The sequence below is a fragment of the Xiphias gladius genome, chromosome 17 (genome assembly GCF_016859285.1).
Source record: "Xiphias gladius isolate SHS-SW01 ecotype Sanya breed wild chromosome 17, ASM1685928v1, whole genome shotgun sequence".
NCBI classification, from domain to species: domain Eukaryota; kingdom Metazoa; phylum Chordata; class Actinopteri; order Istiophoriformes; family Xiphiidae; genus Xiphias; species Xiphias gladius.
The window spans coordinates 14,479,092-14,498,557 of NC_053416.1; the positions used below are offsets into that span (position 1 = coordinate 14,479,092).

General features: G+C 38.7%; 1 protein-coding gene across 1 annotated transcript; it reads right to left on the reverse strand.

The window, feature by feature from the left end:
- Positions 1 to 339: 339 nt before the first annotated feature.
- slc37a2 (solute carrier family 37 member 2) lies at positions 340 to 19,114 on the reverse strand. The gene is made up of 18 exons (XM_040151275.1): positions 18,492 to 19,114; positions 15,886 to 15,967; positions 14,535 to 14,625; positions 13,134 to 13,212; positions 12,907 to 13,042; positions 11,521 to 11,597; positions 9,563 to 9,729; positions 8,423 to 8,460; positions 8,202 to 8,339; positions 6,517 to 6,607; positions 6,335 to 6,397; positions 5,277 to 5,362; positions 5,092 to 5,140; positions 4,391 to 4,464; positions 4,126 to 4,204; positions 2,680 to 2,777; positions 2,408 to 2,472; positions 340 to 1,378 (listed from the first exon to the last, which is right to left on the reverse strand). The coding sequence occupies exons 1-18, from the start codon at positions 18,548 to 18,550 to the stop codon at positions 1,363 to 1,365; spliced, it is 1,488 nt and encodes a 495-aa protein (XP_040007209.1). The 5' UTR covers positions 18,551 to 19,114; the 3' UTR covers positions 340 to 1,362.
- Positions 19,115 to 19,466: the final 352 nt, after the last annotated feature.

Genomic DNA, 19,466 nt, shown 5'->3' on the forward strand with positions numbered 1-19,466 from the left:
ACAATGGTGGACAAAGTATTCGTATCCTTTACCTCAGTATAAGTACTAACACTACATTGTTAAAAACAGTCGTTACACGTGCATTGAAAATGTTACGTAAGGAAAATGTACTTCAGTTATTATCCATTATAGTATCCATTAGTGTAAATACTTACAATGCAGAAAAATAGCCCCTGTGACTGGATAATTAGATAGTTTTTACTCAGGCATTAATATAAAAGCAGGATTTTACTGTTTTATTAGAAGTATAGAAACATTAATACATGATTTAATAACACAACATAATCTAGCTGTAGGCTGCTGTAAGTGTTTAATTTTTAGAGTTTATTAATGTAAAGTATTTTTCAACAATTATAACTTCTCATATGAAGACACACTTTATGTTATTACAACAGTGATTTACTATATTGTCATTCATTGTCTGTTTATACAGCAGCCTCCAGGAGTTAATAGTGGCTGACAAAATACACTAATAACCACTTTTATCTGCTTATAAATGCATTATAGTGTGTTATAAACCATTCATTAAATGTTTACATACTGCTGATTGATGCTAAGTGAGGGAGGTTAAAATAACCTACCTTTCTGGGTTTAAAGTATCATAACTGACACTTTATTTACAATTTTAAAATTCTGTGAATCCTGCTGCCTTTCTTGTAAATTCAGACAGTGCACAAAAGGTTGAATTGGGAGTCTCATCTAGTTCTTATTTTTCCTCACATGCTTTATGTACCGCATTTTGCTTGATTCATTCACTCATTTTGCCCGCTTTTATTCATAATTTCATTCATGAAATTGGCATAGATGAAAGTTGAAGATAGAGGTAGGAGGTCTGGTCTGATTTTTGGAGAGGGATACAGTTTTTATGTATTTATTATATTAGACATGAAAAGAATATCCTTAACTTAAAACTGGCTCATTCTCAGTGTTTCCCTGAATGTTGGACTGTACTCAGCCATTCAGCCTCTCTGACACTCTAATATCTAAATATCACATAAATAAAAAAAATGTGGCAACAGCATGGTGAGTATTGTCGGGACGCAGTAAGCAATAAACCAGAAAATGACAAAATTAAGAAAAGGCACAGTATATACACTTTAATGATAAAAGAATATGAAAACAAACAAATCATAGTGAGTAGATTAGTCATAAAAAAGCTTTGTCTTTATAAAGACATATTTCTCGCGGTTTTACAATAAGAAGAAGGCTTCAATCGTCTGTTTAGTGCGTTGATTCTTCCACTGATGGCTCGGTTTCCTTTCAGCCACAATGGAAAGAGGTTGTCCACTGTACAGTGAGGTCAGTTTCAGCACTGTTTCCCTCTTTTGTGTGTTTGGTTCCCAGTTTGCTTTTGAGAGTAATTCAGATTTCTTTGAACCTTCAATAAAAAGTTGAAATAATAAAAAGTTACAATTAGTTTGAGTAAGAGTATTAGACATATAAAATGCAATCAAATACAATACCCCTGCTTATAATGTTATGTTTTGTTCATATGGTATCAGCGATGTTGTTAATATCCTTATTTTATTCATTGCTTAAAGGAATAATTTGATATTTTAGGAAAAACATTTATTTGTGGACTTGCCAAGTGCTAGATGAGAAGCTTGACACCGCTCTCATGAGCTGGAGCCAGGAGACTGTTATCTTAGCATAGCATAAAGACTGGAAACAGGAAGAGCAACTAGCGTGGCTCTGTTCAAAGTTTAAAAAAAAAAAAAATACTAAAATAATCGACCTACTGACACCGAGATCACTAATTAATAAGTCATATCTTGACTGTTTAATCAATTAAAAAAAAATGTAAAATAACAATTTGTGGTTTTATCAGGAGTTATATAGCGTTACTCTTTCTTGGTGAGTAACAGTTTGTATAATCAGTCTGTCCAACACTCTCCCTGCTGTTGTTCACCTAGAAACCCTGTAGTTTTAGCACATAACACCCTATAAAACCACAAATTATCACTTTTACATTTCTGTCTCTGTACGAATTGAACAAATGACATATAATGTGTTTATTAATGAACTTTAGAGATGCTGGTAGAACTGTTGCTTTACAGAATGAATTTAAAATGCTTATTGGATATAACAGTGTTTGAAACCTCCTTTCCAATGGTATAATGGGGGTGGGACGCTGTTATTATATAACACAAATAAGATCCATGTTTTCTTAACCTATGGTTTTATTGCATGCCATCCTTAGTGGCTATTTTAAGCATGATTTCACAGATTTGTAGTTTTTATAAGGGTTTGCTATCCTGGCCAGGGTCCAATTGAAATATAAGCATTTAAATCTCAAGGGACTTCCTGAAATGAATGTAAGTAAAGGTAAAGCTTTAATAAACAGTTTATTTATACTTGAGGCCATCTTTGTGGCAAAAACCACAGCTGTTGGCCGGGTGATACTCACCCTCTGACGCGGGGAGCACGTCCACACCAACCCTGAGCTTCCTTGTAAACAAGCCTGGACAAAAACTGAAGACAGAAGCAATACGCCGGTCAGGGTGTCGTTACAGAACTACAAGAACATCATCATCATACTGTAAGTCAGGACAATTCCCAAATCCAAAACATGGCTGGAATAAGCAGTAATGAAAAGCCAAATCTCAGCCTAACATTCAAAGCTTTACTATAAGAGATTAAAGAGTGATGTGAGTGAAGAGATAAGGTGGTATTTCTGACCAGGCAGGCCAAGACATCGGCGGAGATGAGCATGTAGAAGACGTTGTTCCAGCCAGTGGGAGAGATCACACCGGCTAACAGAGGACCCAATGCAGCTCCTGCAGAGAACACGCCAACATCAATACACTGAAGCCTGTCTGTTGACTTTTAATATGTAACATCAAACAATTTTAGACTTTTAAATGCATTTAAAAAACATTATAAAGTGCTGAAATGTTATCACCTCTAAAACATTAACACTGAAAAGACAAATATTAAATGTTAAATGCAAAAGGATGGAGGAAAATATTTCATCTAAACGTAAATGAGATTTGTACATTGTTGGTCCTATTTCCTTCAGTATCACAGTGTTGCCAATTGTCACACTTTGGACTTGCAACGCTTTCAGACACTGTCTCACAGTAGCTCATTTTCTTTGACTTAACTAATGTGGCCATCACACGGCAGCAGGATTGATACCTGCGTCTCCACAAAGAGAGGGTGGCTGTGCACAGTTTCACGGCAGCAGTAACGTCATAAATTGATCAAGTCTTCTGATGTGGCACTTTCGTCTTACAGTGGCCTTAGTAAAATCAACATTGGTGCTTTTCTGCACCGCAAACAGATGAGCTGTTGTAAGGAGTCCAAGTTTATAGCCTTCAGTGAAATCACTGGGAACAAAGCGGCCCTATTCAGGGTCAGGCCAGCCATCAAAAAAAAACTGATGGTAGTCGCTGGTGTGTGAATTTTTACAGGGAGTTTTCAGTTTTCCTCCTTAAATGCAATAATACACGGGGTGGTGGTATTACTGCAAGCATGGAAGCTACTGTATCTAATGACTGAAGTAAAAAATACATAGTAGGGCTAATAATGAAAACACAATTTATTGTACTACACCTATAAGTTAATGTAGACACTGTAGTTGTGCAAAGTGCAAAAATGCTATTTTTTATGCATGGAATGAATTTCGGTATGAACCATAACGTCCAAGCACAAAAGTAAACAATAAAATAAAAAATGTATTTGGGTATCTCTATATTTGGGGTGCTCTATTATTGTGTTTATGGACTTCACAGTGCTTCACAGAGGTCCCCCCCCCGCAAACACCCGACGGAGGTGAATTGAATTTAGATTGTAGTACGGCATAAAAAAAAAAGACATTCAGAAAAATCAACAGCAGCAGCAACAGTCTGTCGGCTGTTTGATGCTGAGCAGGTAGCATACAGTGCATTTACCGCAACTATTTTGCTGGAAACTGCTGCCCATTGCACCTGGAAATAAAGCTGAGCTCAGTTTGTGGGTCATAAACACACCATAGAGCTGAGGGGAACTACTGAGTTTGTGCTAATATTGATTTGATCCATTGTTAATATTAGTAATAATGATTGGAGGAGCTTTAAAAAAGAGTCATGGAAAATAGAAAATCAAGATGTAGATGCTGACTCTCTCCAGACACTCAACACGTACCTATTGATCCAGTCCCGTCAATGATTGCTGTCACTGTTGACAATGCCCTGGAGTTTCCTCTCAGACTCTCATGTGTCCCCTGTTGCAACAAACACATCACGGAAGTAGAATCCGTGTTGTTTACATTTTTTAATTCATGTCCACTACATGTCAGTGGGATTACAGAAACTATCTATTTCACAAAAGACTTGTTGTTTATGTTGGATGCTGTAAGGTTAAACAGATGGTAGGGACGTAAGGTTTCCCATGATGCTTCAGGTCTTACCAGGTCAGCGGATACAGCAGTAGTGATTAGGGCGTACGGTCCGTTCACCAGGCCTCCACACACCAGCAGCATACCTACGTATTGATCGTGATCAATTTAGTTAGTAGGTGACATCATTAAATATGTGGCGTTTGCTGTGTGATGTAGAAACTCTGCTCTTTCACCCTGTAGGTTATTGTTTCATAAAAATGTAAAAAATTTTTGTAATGTTAGCAAGGGCAGTCTTTGTTTTCGGCAAGATATTATCGTAATACGATGTGGGAAGCCCTGCAGTGAAATAGTTTAAAGCTCATCAACACATAATAATTCTGATCAAAATGTGCATAAACGTCAGAAAAGGCACATTCCAGCTTTGAATAAATATCAGAGAATCCTTGCAATATGCAGACCATATGCAGCAGTGTGTATTTGCGTGGGTGTATGTCGAGAGAGTGAGAGTAATTTTTATTACTGAATATATCTTAATCTAATCCTGTTTGACCAATCCTTCATGAAGATTAAAATTGTCATAATCTTTCTCAGTTTTCCAGCCTTGTCTTTAAGCCCCGTCTCAGAACTTCATTTTTATTCAAACAGCAATCTATCATACAGCAGAATATATTGACATTAAACATACCCACGTAGGCTGTTGACAAGGCGTCATGTAAAGATCTTAGAATGAGTCATAGTTAAAAAATAAATAAATAAAATAGTAGTCTTACCAATTGTAGTACCAAGGCTCCTTTGTCCAATATAATTATATAGGAAAAGCTGGAACATGAACATAACCATCAGCAGACATCACACATTCAACCTTATGTTCCCTTGATAACAGCTACTTAGAAAAAAATCTATGCTATGTTGGAAGTTATGGCCATTATTCTTTATTCTATGAAGTGACACTCACCATGGGGGCAGCAGCAATCAACATGACGCAGCAAGTTGTCGCTCTCCCACCGGTGTAGTCAGACACCAGGCCTGCCATAATGCCTCCTGTACACACAAAACATAGTCACTCACATTACATCTTCCCGGCAGTACTGTGATAATGATAAATTACAACTGTGGGAGACCCAGCCCTAATGAATCCAGGGATGTTCAGACTTGATTTGAAATAGACCTGAGGTTAATCAGTTTTTCTCTGGTGATGATTATGATGAACCCTGTACTTAGAGTTGTTGGAGAGTCTGCTTGGATTCATTTGGGTATTAGACATATTGATTAGGAACCATGACGTCCTCCTGGCAAGTGACAAGACTTATGCTAAAGAGACAAATATGCACCGTAAGGATTTGAATCTGAATATTCAACTGAATATCTAATTGAGAAATTTAAATATTTTATTTTGAAACTGTCAAAATTTGATCTGAGGAGTTAAGTCATGCCAATGTTGCTCAAATTGGATTCGTAAAATTCAGACACATACATTCAGGATGAAAATTTCACACTTTTAACATCCGAGTTATCAAGGATAAGAGTTCGAGCATGAAGGGAAACAATCTGTCCAATCAGGTTATGTTCTGTAAATCATTTGTTCCACGAAAGAGAAGTTCAGATGAACGAAAGGCAAAAGAAAACCTCATACAGTTCTTCAGTTTTTAAAGTTAAGATTTTAAGTTTTTGAAATTGCTAAACCTGAAATTACATTCCAGAGATTTAAAACCAAACAAATTCTATTCTTCTTAAGTAAAACATTTCAATGCTTTCATTTCAGGGCTTTATAAATGTAAACATTACGTACTGAGTGGTGGTTAAATTTACAATTAGGGATTCAGTTGGTTATAAAATTCATATTATTAAGACCCTAGACTAAAAATTATGCTGCAAAGACATATTCCCGTTGTATGGTTTGTATGTAAAGTATTTCCTTTTCTACTTTTCTATTTCCTCCATATGAAACATGTTGGAAAATACATTTTTTTCAGATTATGGGATATGACTGATCAGTCAGGGCTCATAGCTTACCCACAATTCCTCCTACATCGAACAGTGTTGACATGTCTCCTGCCTCTTTTGCCTCAAAATGTGCTGAAAATGAAAAACAAAACTCTCATTAACCTTAAAATAACTTGAAATGATGTGGATGAAAGTATATGACATGTATGATATCATGCTCAGTGGATAAAAGCATGTGAGTAAACACTGACCAACATTGGAAATGTAGAGAGGAAGCCAGTACAGGAAAGTGTAGCTGACCAGCTTGGCAAAGAGCAGACAGAGAGAGAACTCCACCACTCCCTGGGCGAGACACAAAACACCATGAAAACCACTGGTGAACCTTTCATCATCTCAAAATATTTTCATTATCACAGTGCTACAATTCACAATGAACTTCCTGGGACGCACGGGGCCGGGGACATAAGAAAAGCAAATTAACACAAACACAACCATGTGATGGTTGGAAATCACTCCTGGTAAGTAGTTTTGGGAGACGTGCAGCCATTTTGGACTGCTCTCTAGAATTCAAATGGAGACAATTTCCTTGGTTGAATCTTTGCTGATTGACTCCTTTTCCTACATCTGTGTTTTCCCCCAGGACATCTGTTAGCAGCATCTCTCTCCGGGATTCAGGGACCGCAGTTAGATAGATGCCTTTTGTTTTTTTTCTCCCACGGCCCAACCTGAATTAGCATGGTTGCAGATCTCAGAATTACCACCCACATCTCGGATCTGTTTATTGATTCAAATAGGTCTGATGTCGTGCTCGTTGACGTCAGTTGACCTTTCGGATTTTCGTAGGCGGGATAAAGAAAGATAGATAGCTACTGCTTATTACATGCATGAAAAAAATTACAGGAAAATGGCCACGAAAAGCACATTTGTAATATATATGTCACAGAAGACAAAATCCACAGTCCTTACTCAGTGTTAAAATGCATACAAGTTCATCACCACCTGAATTAAATGTATTTTTACACAGTACAAGGACTGTAGATTTCGTTCTCCATATCTTACACTGAAAATGTGTTAGGAAGGGATCTCTTCATTGTGAGTGTGGAAAGGACGAACAGTTACAGAGACGAATACTCTGCTGCTCTGATTAATTACCGCAAAGTGGATGCACAAAGTGTGCATACAGTATGTGACTGATCGATCCATCAACGTTTCCTACTGAGCTCAGTCATACAGGCCATCACACATTTTATCTCATCATCAGGATGGAGTAACAATAAGCCTTTTTCGTAGCAGACATTTTCTTAAAAAACAGGTGTCACTAGAAACATTTATGATGGCTCTGTTCTGTTCAAGTGTCCCAGTAAGACATGACAGTGACAGTGAGGCAGCATGCACAACACCAGGACCCTGAAACTGAAGCGGCTACATGGAATTTCTTTTTATTATTGAGACCTGTGTTTTTTCCTGCTGTGACGTGACATGGCTTATGCTTTATAATGTTGCATGTATGCTCTTTTTCTCTAAAAATTACTGCTATGTGGAATAAAAGTGTCATGATTTCTTTTGATTATAACGAAACCTGAATTTGAATTTAAAGTATTTCATTAACTTGAATTTTAGAATTTTTTTTTTTTTTTTTAAATCAGCATAAAAGTTATTACAATCCCGATGCCAGTGTCATTCCTGATGCCACAACAGAGGGTGCCAAAGTAAACAATTTTCAAATCTTACACATAATAGCTTCATATCTTTCAACCTGTATATACAAATTCAGAATATTAAATACATAATCATTATTCATTTGTTGTTTACAAACAACTTTAAATATGAAATACTGTTGTAATAATTCTGAATGACCCATTTCAAAATCCGCACCTTCCTATCAAATCAAACAATCCAGACATTTCCACAGTTAATATCAGTTGTTTTCACTCACAGGTATACTGAGGGCCCTGCAGAAGCTAATGGCCTCGGTGTGGTCCTCGACAGCCTCCGCAGGCTCAGTAGAGATGGCAACATTGACGTGGTGCGAGTTCTGCAAGAGAGGCTCCACTTCACCGCTATCCTGATCACTCTAACGCACAAACACACATGCATGAGTTCATGCAGTCTTGTTATGGATTAATTAGGAAGATGAATGTTTCTGATATAACTCACATGGTGCTGAGGAGGAGTGCAGTTAACGTCTTCAGGTTCTGAATAAGAGAGAGGAAAACACGGGACTCAGAAATGTCTTTCTACAGCAACTGAGAACTTAAAAGCAACATTCAGGTTTGACAAGAAATTTAATCTTAAAGACACAACATGTAAATGTGACAGGTTTGGGATCATTTTATAGCTTCCAGTCTTTGTTCTAAGGTAGACTAAACATGTCTCACACCCAGCTCTACTGAGGGATGCAAATGATAACTGATCTGTTTATCTGACTCTGGGTAAGACTGGGACAGGGATCAATCAGTCAATTGATTAGCTGATCAACAGAAACGTTTATTCAGCAAAAATGTGAAAACTTTCTCTAATTTTATTGATTTTCTGCATTTTTCTGTTTTATATCACAGCAAATAAATATCTGGGGAATTTAGATTGGATTAATCGAAACAAACAAATAAATAAATAAATAAATCTGCAATAAAAATAAGATAGTTGGAGCCGTAATCATTTTCTGTTTTCTCGCCAGTATCAAGATTTCAAGTACTTGTTGTCACTGCTCAGTCATGTACCTTTATTTGATACTTTTTCTTCCTCTATCTCTTCTCGCTCTCTGCTAGCTTTAAAACCCCACTGACTGCTTTGTGTAGTGTTGCGTCATTTACAGACAATTGTTACGCACATCGAACGCACCATGAAGAAAGTTAGTAGTTAGGGAAAGTAGCCGGGACACGTCGATTGGGATAATTTTTGTGAAAAAAAACAAAACGGTGCTTTTAAGGACAGTAACAAACGTCAATGTGCCACAATAAGCGTCGTTGTGTTGAAGCGCATCATACGCTGCCTGCTACGCCGCTTTGAAAAGCAAATTGTGTCCCACAGAAAATACATATGGGCAAACTTCGTTTGGTAATGCACCGCCGCCTTCTGCTTTTGCTGCTCGGTCAGAGAGAGCTTAAGTTAGCTCACTTTAAACAAAGCAGCGGTACTGTAGCTCAGTTAGACCTCAACCTTGAACGTTAAAGCAACCGAAAACGATTTGCATAACAACATTAGGTCAAGCACGATCCCGCATCAAGTGCAGGGGTGTCAGTAATTTGCCCAGGTGAAGCGTGGTGTGGTGGGTTTCTCTGATGACCAGAAACTGACTCTCAACCAGGAAGAAGAAGCACAGGATCCCAGTGGAGGCGATGATGATCCCCGGGACAATGAAGGACATTCCCCACGCCGAGGAGACAAAGACTCCTGCGATGAGCGAGCCCAGGATGTTTCCCACTGAGGTGTGGGAGTTCCATACACCCATGATGAATCCACGCCTGATGATCAAAACACAGGCACACAAAGTAGGTGAATGAGAATTAAAGGTATTGCTTCAGAAATATGATTGTGGATTCTAAAAGCTCTTAAATAGGCTTTTACACCTTTTGTGTCCTACTATAATATATGTGGGGATGCAAATCTTAAGCAGTTCCCTTAATTAGTCATCAGCCAGGTTAAAGGAGTAGTTCAGTCATTAGGGAAATAAACTTATTTGTTTTACTTCCTATAGTGACATTGAGATTGATATCAATGTCAGTGTTAAGGAACAGAGCTGGAGAAAGGACATGGTTAGCCTATCTTAGCATGAGGCAGGGGGAAAACAACTAGCCTGGCTGTGCCAAAAGTTTAAAAAAAAAACAACCTACCAACACTAGAGCTCACTAATAAACACAATTTTATCATTTGTAGAATTTCTACACAAACTCAAATGTAAAAACTACAGTTTCTTACAACACATAATTCCGCGAAGGGGGAACAATTTCTTGACGAGCAACACAGAGGGGCAAAGAGCGGGCGTCGTCCAAACGAGGCCACATCATGCGGCAAAGAAGTTGAATCTGGTCCAGCTTTTTCTGTAATGCTACGTGAGGTCACCCAGCAAGGCGCTGTGTCAGCCAATCACATACAACTGAATATTTCTTTATTTTTTAACGCGAGCACTGCATTTCTGCTGTTTAACTCACGTTTGTCAAGACAACAGATAAAACTTGATAACTTTCTGGTCTGTGAGTATTACAAACCACTATGCTGTGTTTTCACATCTACTAAGCTTTTAACGCATGAATCCTTTCCTCCATCTGTTCCTCCTGGATTGTATTTCACTGTCTCACCGGAGCATGACACAACACACCCTCACCAATGAAGCCTCTTGCGTTGTTTTAACGCAGGGCAAATGTCTGTGTGAATACAGCCTTAATAAAGAAATCCTTTGAGCACATAACTCCTCCTAAAACCACAAATTGGCAGTTTTTCCATTTCGTTTGCAAATGGATTAAACAGAAAAGGTACAACGTGTGAATTACAAAGCTTTAAAGGTGCTGGTAGATGTATTTGTGACCTTCAGACAAAGCCAGGTTAGCTGTTCCCTCGTGCTTCCAGTCTTTGTGCTAAGCCGAGCACTTCCTGACACCAGCTCCAGACTTAACACACAGGCATGAGATTGATATCAATCTTCTTACCACACTCGAGATAAGTGAATTTCACAAAAGGTTCGACTATTCCATTAATAATCAATAACTGATTGACTATTTAAAGCTTACAGAAATTAATGAAAACAAATAACCATCATTTTGGGTAACTTTGAAACTCAGAACACATAGTTTGTACTTTTATACTGACCAGCTTCATGTAAACACAGATACAGTAACCAGGTCATTACAGTGCATGCAAACATGTCCGATTTCTCTGAGTGGCTGGTTTCTTGTGTGCAAGTGAACTTAATCCCTGGCTTTACACCAGCAACTGAAAAGGGTGGGACCTATTCAGACAGGGGTGGGACTGTTGTTCACAAAATGAAGTGTTCTCATTCTGATGTTTGTCACTGTGATGTGCTTGTAGTTCTACTTTGTTAAGAACCACATTAACCAGTTTTTGACGTTCCACTCATATTTAAGGGGCAGTTTAGATTTAGGATGTGGATTTGGATCGAATGGTCTGAGTTCAGTCAAAGCCGGGTTTCCCTGTGCTGTAAAACGTGACAAATGTGCATGACACAAATACATGTGTGTCAACTACAAAAAAGACATCTAACACTGCATAGTCAGCATGACTGCGCCCCTGGTACTCACTTCCCCTTTCCAAACCAGTTGCCGACACATGCTACCACTGCTGGCCAACCAGTGGTCTGCACCAGCCCGTTCATGACCTGCAGAGTGAAGCAAACAGAGGGGAAAAAACCAACCTGTGTTAACTAACGGCATCAAATCCTCACAACCCTACTACAAACCCATTGCGCAGTGCTTTTTAACATTCCCACACCAGACCTATAATAAGCCCACCTCATATGACATGCCTGCAGTCATATGATGCAGCTGTGAGTCATGTGAAGTGTGAGTAAAGCCTGACTTAGCCACCATGAGATCTCTACTTCTTTAAGTGGAAGAGATGGGGTCTGTACTGACCCACAGAGCTCACACTGATCACACCTGTAATTGGGTGAAAGGGATTCATTAATACAATAATTCAGTGATTTCTTGATAGCTACATGTAGGCGCTACAATCTTTTCACTCTCCTTTAAAGATATTGGATTTTCATCTCTCTTCTGTTAAGGAGGACCATTTTTCTTACAAACTTACAGACTCATTATAGATCCAATTGGTGTAAGTTTGACTTATTATTATCTATAGCATGGGTAGTATTTTTATTTATAGTTTCCCATAGGTTGTTAATTTACTTGGGAATTTGACTATGGGGATGGGTCGTATGATTTTATGAAGGTAATCTGACACTTCAGTGCTATAAAAGATCAATACATTTACGAGCCAACTAAAAACTACTGAAAATACTTTTTTTCATTTATTCCACTGCACACGAACCATTCCAGCATTTCTACACTTAAAAAAGAAAAAAAAAGAAACACAGTGTCATTTGTTTTTGAGTAAAAGCAATTATGGGTGGATGAGCTGCCCAAATAAATTCTATTTGTGGGAAACACTGCCAATTATACTAATGTTATTTAAACACGTTTCAATCATTTATCATGAAAAAACATCAGCCATTCTGTGGTTCTAGCTTCTCAAGAGTGCTTTGCAGCTTTTCTCTGTTTCATATTAACTGTAAATGGAATATCTAATCAAGCAATTTTACAGACATCACCTTAGACTCCTTAGAGAAACAATGAATTTTTCACTATTTTCTGAGCTTTTAGAGACTAAATGAGTAGACGGATGAATAATCATTAGCTGCAACCTTATTACACAAGATGGGAAAGTATCCTGTGTCCTAAACAGGTTTCTTAAATGTTTCTGAAGTATTCCAGCTCTTAGACGACTGAAATCTGATTGTGCAAGGTGAGAGGTCTGAGCTTTATTTCCATCAGCCCTTATGTCTAAATGATTACTCTGTCATGTTGCTCGTAGCCAGAACACAACAGGCCAACCAATCAGGCCTCCTATGTTTGCAACCAGTCAGGGAACAAAGGAAAGTCCAGACGTTTATGGTATTCTGTGTTTACCTGGATGAAGGCATAGTACCCTAATGAGTGGATGTTCCAGTAGAAGCCAAGGCCAAACAGAGAGGTGAACAATCCACTCGTCAGCATCCCAACACTGAGGTAGTACCGCAGAGGCAGGCGCTCTCCAAATATCCCGCTGTGAAGACAAGAAAACAATTCTGGCTCAATTTAGCACACACACTCAGACAAAAACATAACAAGGTCTGCCAGCAACAGCACATACAAACCTGAAAAACATGCCGATGGCATAGGCAACCAGGAAACAGTTATCCAAGACCCCAAACAGTGTCTGATAGTTGTCTTGGTCTAGAGAGATGACACAGATAAAACTATTAGCTCTCTCCAGTTTCCCACCCACCATCACGGAAAATTGTGAAATGTAAGTGAAACCAGGAATTAAACCCAGGGTCCCTGCAGTGGTGGGAGAAAAAAATGAGAGTATATTTTGAGGATAAACATTTTTGCTCTCATCTACTCAGACTAAGAATAGACAGCTACAGAATTTTGAAGTCTGATACCAATACCCACTAATGTAAATGAAAATATAAGATAATCTAAATGTAGTGACAGATTTAGCTGGTTCAGGAGGTTATATGTTGGATTGTGGTGTTTTTGTAGATCCATAAATAAATCTAATTAAAAAGAATCCCCAATATGGATTGTTGGGACAGGATACAGAGACTGGACTTGGGTTTATAAAACTTTAATGAAGGCTTAAGGTGTCAGGTACAGTACGTCAGTTTTATCCACTTTAGGCTTGGGTGTGTGTGTGTGTGTGGGTGTGTGTGTGTGTGTGTGTGTGTGTGTGGTTTTAAGACAGGAGAGTAATCCTCATTACTTATGCCATAAAGAAGGAATACAAGTCCAACAGTAATAACTGAATTAAAAAGGACTAAAGCAAAGCTCCAACCAGCTTCACCTTGACCAGAGGTCTTCGAGTCAGAGTAATTGAAAATGCCTGTGGGTAAAAGTTCACGCATGTATTACAGGGGGGCTAGCAACTTTCACAGAGCTAAATTAAACACAAACGCACTTGCTGCCTCTAATCTGAGCACACAACAGGTAAGGTTTACTTTGACAAGGTCATTTCACAGTGACACTTACTGTGTACAGTCTATGCTATATATTAATCTCCATAGTGCACTGCCTCTGCAGTAACTATTCACAAAGGCAGTATATTTATCGATTTTATACTACTACTTTAGATGTCAACCAAACTGTGACCCTCACACACCACTGCCAGTTAAACTTAAGAGAAAACAAAAGGTTTTCCAGTGATTTAAAAGGGTTTTGTTTTGTTTTTTCCCCTGAAGTGTTCTTGGAGTTTACCTAGCTGAACGGTAACTGACTGGTTGGTAGCATTCAGGCAGCCTGGGACTGATGTTTCTATGGTGCTCACTTGGCAACTTGATGAGCGCACCGGACACTTGTCTACTCTATACATTTCCTGATATATATTATATTTTTTTAAATTTTATTTTCAAACATCTGTTTTTTATCACCAAAAATCCCAGATCTGCTCTCATTTAAAACACATCAATATAGATTGCTCAGTATTAGTCTGCCTTGTCTACTCATCAGTGAAGTATCCAAGCTGACCACAGACGACAAACAAGTAAAGCACTTACCAAAGGGCACCCAGTCACACCAGGTAGCATTATTGGTCACGTTAAGGTCTGCTGGCCGAATGACTGTGGAACAGTTTCTGTGCAGCTCACTCTGAGTATCAGAGAAAAAAAATTGAAGGAAGCAGATGAAACAGTGCAGACAAAGCAGTACCAGATACATAAAATTTCATGGAAAATGCTACATTTAGTTGTCATAAAGTCCCATGCCCACTTTTACTGCAAATAATCCGTGGCTGCTATCAACAAACTGTAGCCTTAACAATACCAGAGCTATTGCTTGTTTTTAGACCATTTTGTACAAATCATTAACTTGAATCTAAGCAATCAAATACTTTTTCAGCATCTTAAGACATGCTGGCTGTGGACGAAGAGTATTTAATATCAAAAGCATGAATAACGTGCAGCAGTCATCTAATATTATCTGGAACTTGTCTGTTTTTAATTAAAACCAAGTGGATCATTATGGATAAGGGGAGGCAAATATACGGATCCAGAACATTAGCCATTAGCTTTAACTTTATGTATGTAGAATACTGAAGGGAGGGTAATCAATTTCTAGCAGTAAAAAACTTGCAATATTGCAACTATGCAATATTTGAACTATTTTAAAATATTGATGCTTTTTAAAAAAAAAGACGTATGCATTATGTCTAAGAGTCAGGAGTTTAGTTGCAAACAAAAAGCAGGCAATTTTCCCTTTTACACATTTTACAGAGCCTGTTGAAGCTCCTCAAGAGTTATGGGCTTGTCCGGCTGCTCTGAAAGATCTGGTGGGAGTATAGGTAAATTTCCGTGAAACAGAAAATTTCATGCATTTGTTTACGTCTGCTGACTCCGTACTAATGTGACGGTCTGAGGTTTCAGTTTCAGAAATATGTGCTATCTGATTGTTCCATTTGACCTTGAGAGTTAACAAACTGCTTGGAGAGGCACTATTTAGACATAGATTTTGTCTGGTTCTCTGAATAGGAAATTCAGGTCATGTTCTTTTCCATTCATTTATCTCCTTTGTAATCCTTATTCAGAAATGTGGACCGGGAAGACTTGTGCATAAGCTCAAATTTTACTGCAGCTAGCTGGGACTCTTAACTGGGAAGCCTGGATTTCTTGAGTCCGTGTTTTGTTTATTCTTCTGCTTAGGTGCAAATATCCGAGTGCCTCAGTTGTACTTAGCTACACCAAAGAGGAGCAACAAGAAGACAAGATAGACATTTTTGCCTTTTTCATGACTTCCAAACTCATATGAAGGAGCTCCAGAAAGCATCTTATAGGCAGTGTTTGACCCACTCAAGTTCCAGAAAAAAATCCTGCAAAAATTGCAGATAAAAAGGAACTGAATCGCCCCAGTCACCTTAACAATGCTGATAGGTTTCCGTGACAGATGGTAGGCTGTGTAGAAGAGGAAGGTGAGGAAAAGGATGAAACTGCGATACCTGCAAAAAAGAGATTGAAATAAAGATGTGGTGGAAAAATCGTATTATCATAAATAGCCATTTATAGTAATATTATAACTAATTATAATACTGGCCCTTCAGAATAATCTTTTTTGTACATTGAGAAAACAGAACAAGAAAAAACGACAATAAAGACAAAAATGGAAATCTATTTTACTTATCTCTGATGGTTTGCGGTCACAGAACGAGAGCCTTTACATAAATAAAAATGTCTGTAGGAGTCTTTGTAACACAAAAATAAGTAACTCCATATGTTCAAAACTTTCCATTGACGTAGAAATGTGTGTTACTGGTAAGATGTTCATCCCTAAACCATACACCTGATATCTGGTATATAAGGTGGCACATGTGTGCAATAACATCTTTCTAATGGCACTACACTATTACTGAGGGGCAAAAACACATCAAGTTTTTAACATTATAACATTATATTACAGTTTATTTTCTTTTTTGTCCATAATATTAGAAACATCCCTCTATATAAGGCAGTCCAATACACCACCCCCAGTAACCCTGCTCATTAAAATTTTCACTAAATTAACTGTTTAAGGCCCCAAAGAGTAAACTATACAATATTACAAAAAAGCAAACATTAGAGAAAAGTCCAAACATGAATTAAATATGTGCTATGGTAATTTGTTTTTTCATCTTTCCTTTCCCACGAATCATCTCAGGACCCCTCAAATTTATCCGTGACCCTTGGGAGGGGGCCCAAAGTAATTAAAACTAGTTTGACTTTGCAACAGTAAAATGCTACTTAAGCATCATTGCATTACAATTAACAATCTAAAGATGTAATATATAATTACATATCAGTTCACAGGGGTCATTTTTCTGCAGACCCAGTGATTTTTCCTTAAGTAAGTTTAGCTGATAAGACTCACTTTCACTTTTCTTGCTACTTTTGCTTAGTTAAAGGATCTGAGTATTTCTTCCTCCACTGTCAGCGAAAACTGAGCATTATTAACTTCACAAAGATGCGACTTATCGTAGGACTGTTGTATCGGTTTGCATTCGATTTTACAAGTGTTCCTAACAAAAAGATAAACTATCTGTGGCACGTCCAAATGACCCCACAATGTCAGCCTTCTTCGGCTCCTCATTGTGTTTTTTTATCACATAGACTCGAGACATGGCATGGCACTGTGACAAACAGTTTCAATTAACACAACCTATTCATTATTCTGAAGTATATAAAGTATACTTGGAAGTATTTTTGCAACAGACTGACTGCTGGACTATTATGTTTATATATAATTATATATTATGTAATTGGGGTTCTCATAAAAGAAGTATGAAAAACTAACTGCTTTTACATTAAACTATTGCCATCACTAGTGCTGAAACAATAAGTTGATTGAGCGACTAGTCGACTGACAGAAAATTATTTTTCTGTAACTATTTTGATAGCCTCAGTCAATTTTCAAGCACAAATGGTCGGAACATTTGACAGCTCCAGTTTATCAGATGTGTGAATTTAATGCCTTTTCCTGATTTACCTTATAGCAAATTTAAAATCTATGGATTCTGTCTGTCAATCGAACAAACAAATCAATCTGAAGGCATCTCCCTGGGCTCCATGAAATTACGCTGGGCACTTTCACCGTTTTTCTGATGCTTTATAAATCAAACAATCATTAATGTGAGATAATGATCGGCAGATGAACTGATAATGAAAAGAATTATTAGTGCCAGTCCTAGTCAGACTCTCTCATAATCATGATAGTGCCTTAATATTCGTACAGTAAGTCATAGTTAGAAGACACAAACTTATTATCTGGACAAAAACATTATTAGTTAAAATAATAAAAATAATTTGGGGGGATTTCTCCTTCCATTTTTTTAATTTCTCATCAATTTGTTTCCCCCCTGATGGGTATGGGCTTTCTTAAATAAATCCTGGACCATCGGAGTCTTGATTTCCGCAATATCATATCTTTGCATGTAACCCTTCCCAAATTGCGATGGAATTATCCCCACAGCGTCCGCCCCAACAACGCCGACCTACGGCTGGCAGCGGGAAGCGATATTACAAGCCGAGATGTTATAACAATAAAGCGCCCCGTGTCCTGCCAAATTCCCCAAATGCTGAATTTGCCGACGACCGTATCGATTCGTTAAAGATCAAATCAGTGACCATAAGGGAGGAAGCTCTGAAATGACATATTTGGCGTGTGCAGCCGATCCTCACAGGAGAATCCGGTTGTACCGGGCGCAGACAACCGGGCGAAGACACGCTACAGTGATGAGTTTGTGACATGCGAAGAGATACAGAAAATTAGGCAGCGATATAATTACCAGACTGGGTTTACTAGCCCCATTCAAATACACAGAACGTGTGCGATCGATGTTTCTAAGCCAATCATTTACAGCAGGGAGATAAATTCACACACATACACACCAGCTGCTGTCTTTTAACCCCATACAGCTGTAGCGAGGGTGCGATTAACCGGTTGCTTGGAAGTGTAGACAACAATAGGAATGGGCGATAATGGAAACTTACCAACTATCTCGAGAAAACGATGTGATAAGTCGTATGCCGGGAGCCAGGGGCGATTTCATTTTGGTTGAAAACTTGCAACAAGCGGCCTGCTGTCCAACTTAACACAGAAACGCTCACAGTTTGTTTCCAGGCATGCCCCTCGAAGTACGAGGCAGTTAAGGCACGGCTGAGCTGTCGCAGCTAACCGACCACAGTTGTGTATCAGGAAAAGGACAACCGGCTGCTTATTAACGGGTTGTAACAGCAGAAACCGGGTCACACAGAGTTGGCTAGACCGGGACAATAAAAAAAAGAGAGAGACGCTTACTTGTTCAGTGGCACCTAGAAAAAAAACGGACTTTTTATATCTGATAACTAAAGCCACGGTTTCAAAGTAGACGCGATGTGCTAAAAGAATAAAGCAGCAGCCGTTTAGCTTCGAGGGGGGAGATGCAGTCCGTGAACATCCAGCAATTCTCCATACTGTGAGCCTGGGTTTATATGCACCGCACCGGAGAGCCAGCCTTCCTCCGCTCAGCTGTAATTACGCGTCCGGCTTAAAACGGCTTCCGTTGTGAACAGAAAACGGTCATTATTCTTAGACCAAATGTGCCTATTCCTGACGATTTTCCAGACGGAGCCTCCCGGTGGCCATATGACCCTCCCCCCCCCCCTTTCGATGTGACGGCGAACCGGAAACAGCTGAAGTCTGGAGCACCGCGGTCTTATCGGGTTAAAGTCGGGTACAGCACAGACATTCGGCTCGGCGGCTCCGTCCAACTGCCGTTCGGTGTCCGAACACGGCAACCGGAGCTCGCCTACCCCTCCGCGATAACCTCGCGTTAGGCACCGTTTGGAAAATTAGGGACCGACCGAAATGTTACACAGGCAGCTTTTCAACACCTACACGCTAGCTAGCATTAGAACTAATATAAAAAAAATTCAAGATAAAAAAACACGTTGTAAAATCATTTCAATTTAGCTCACGCTGCTTAA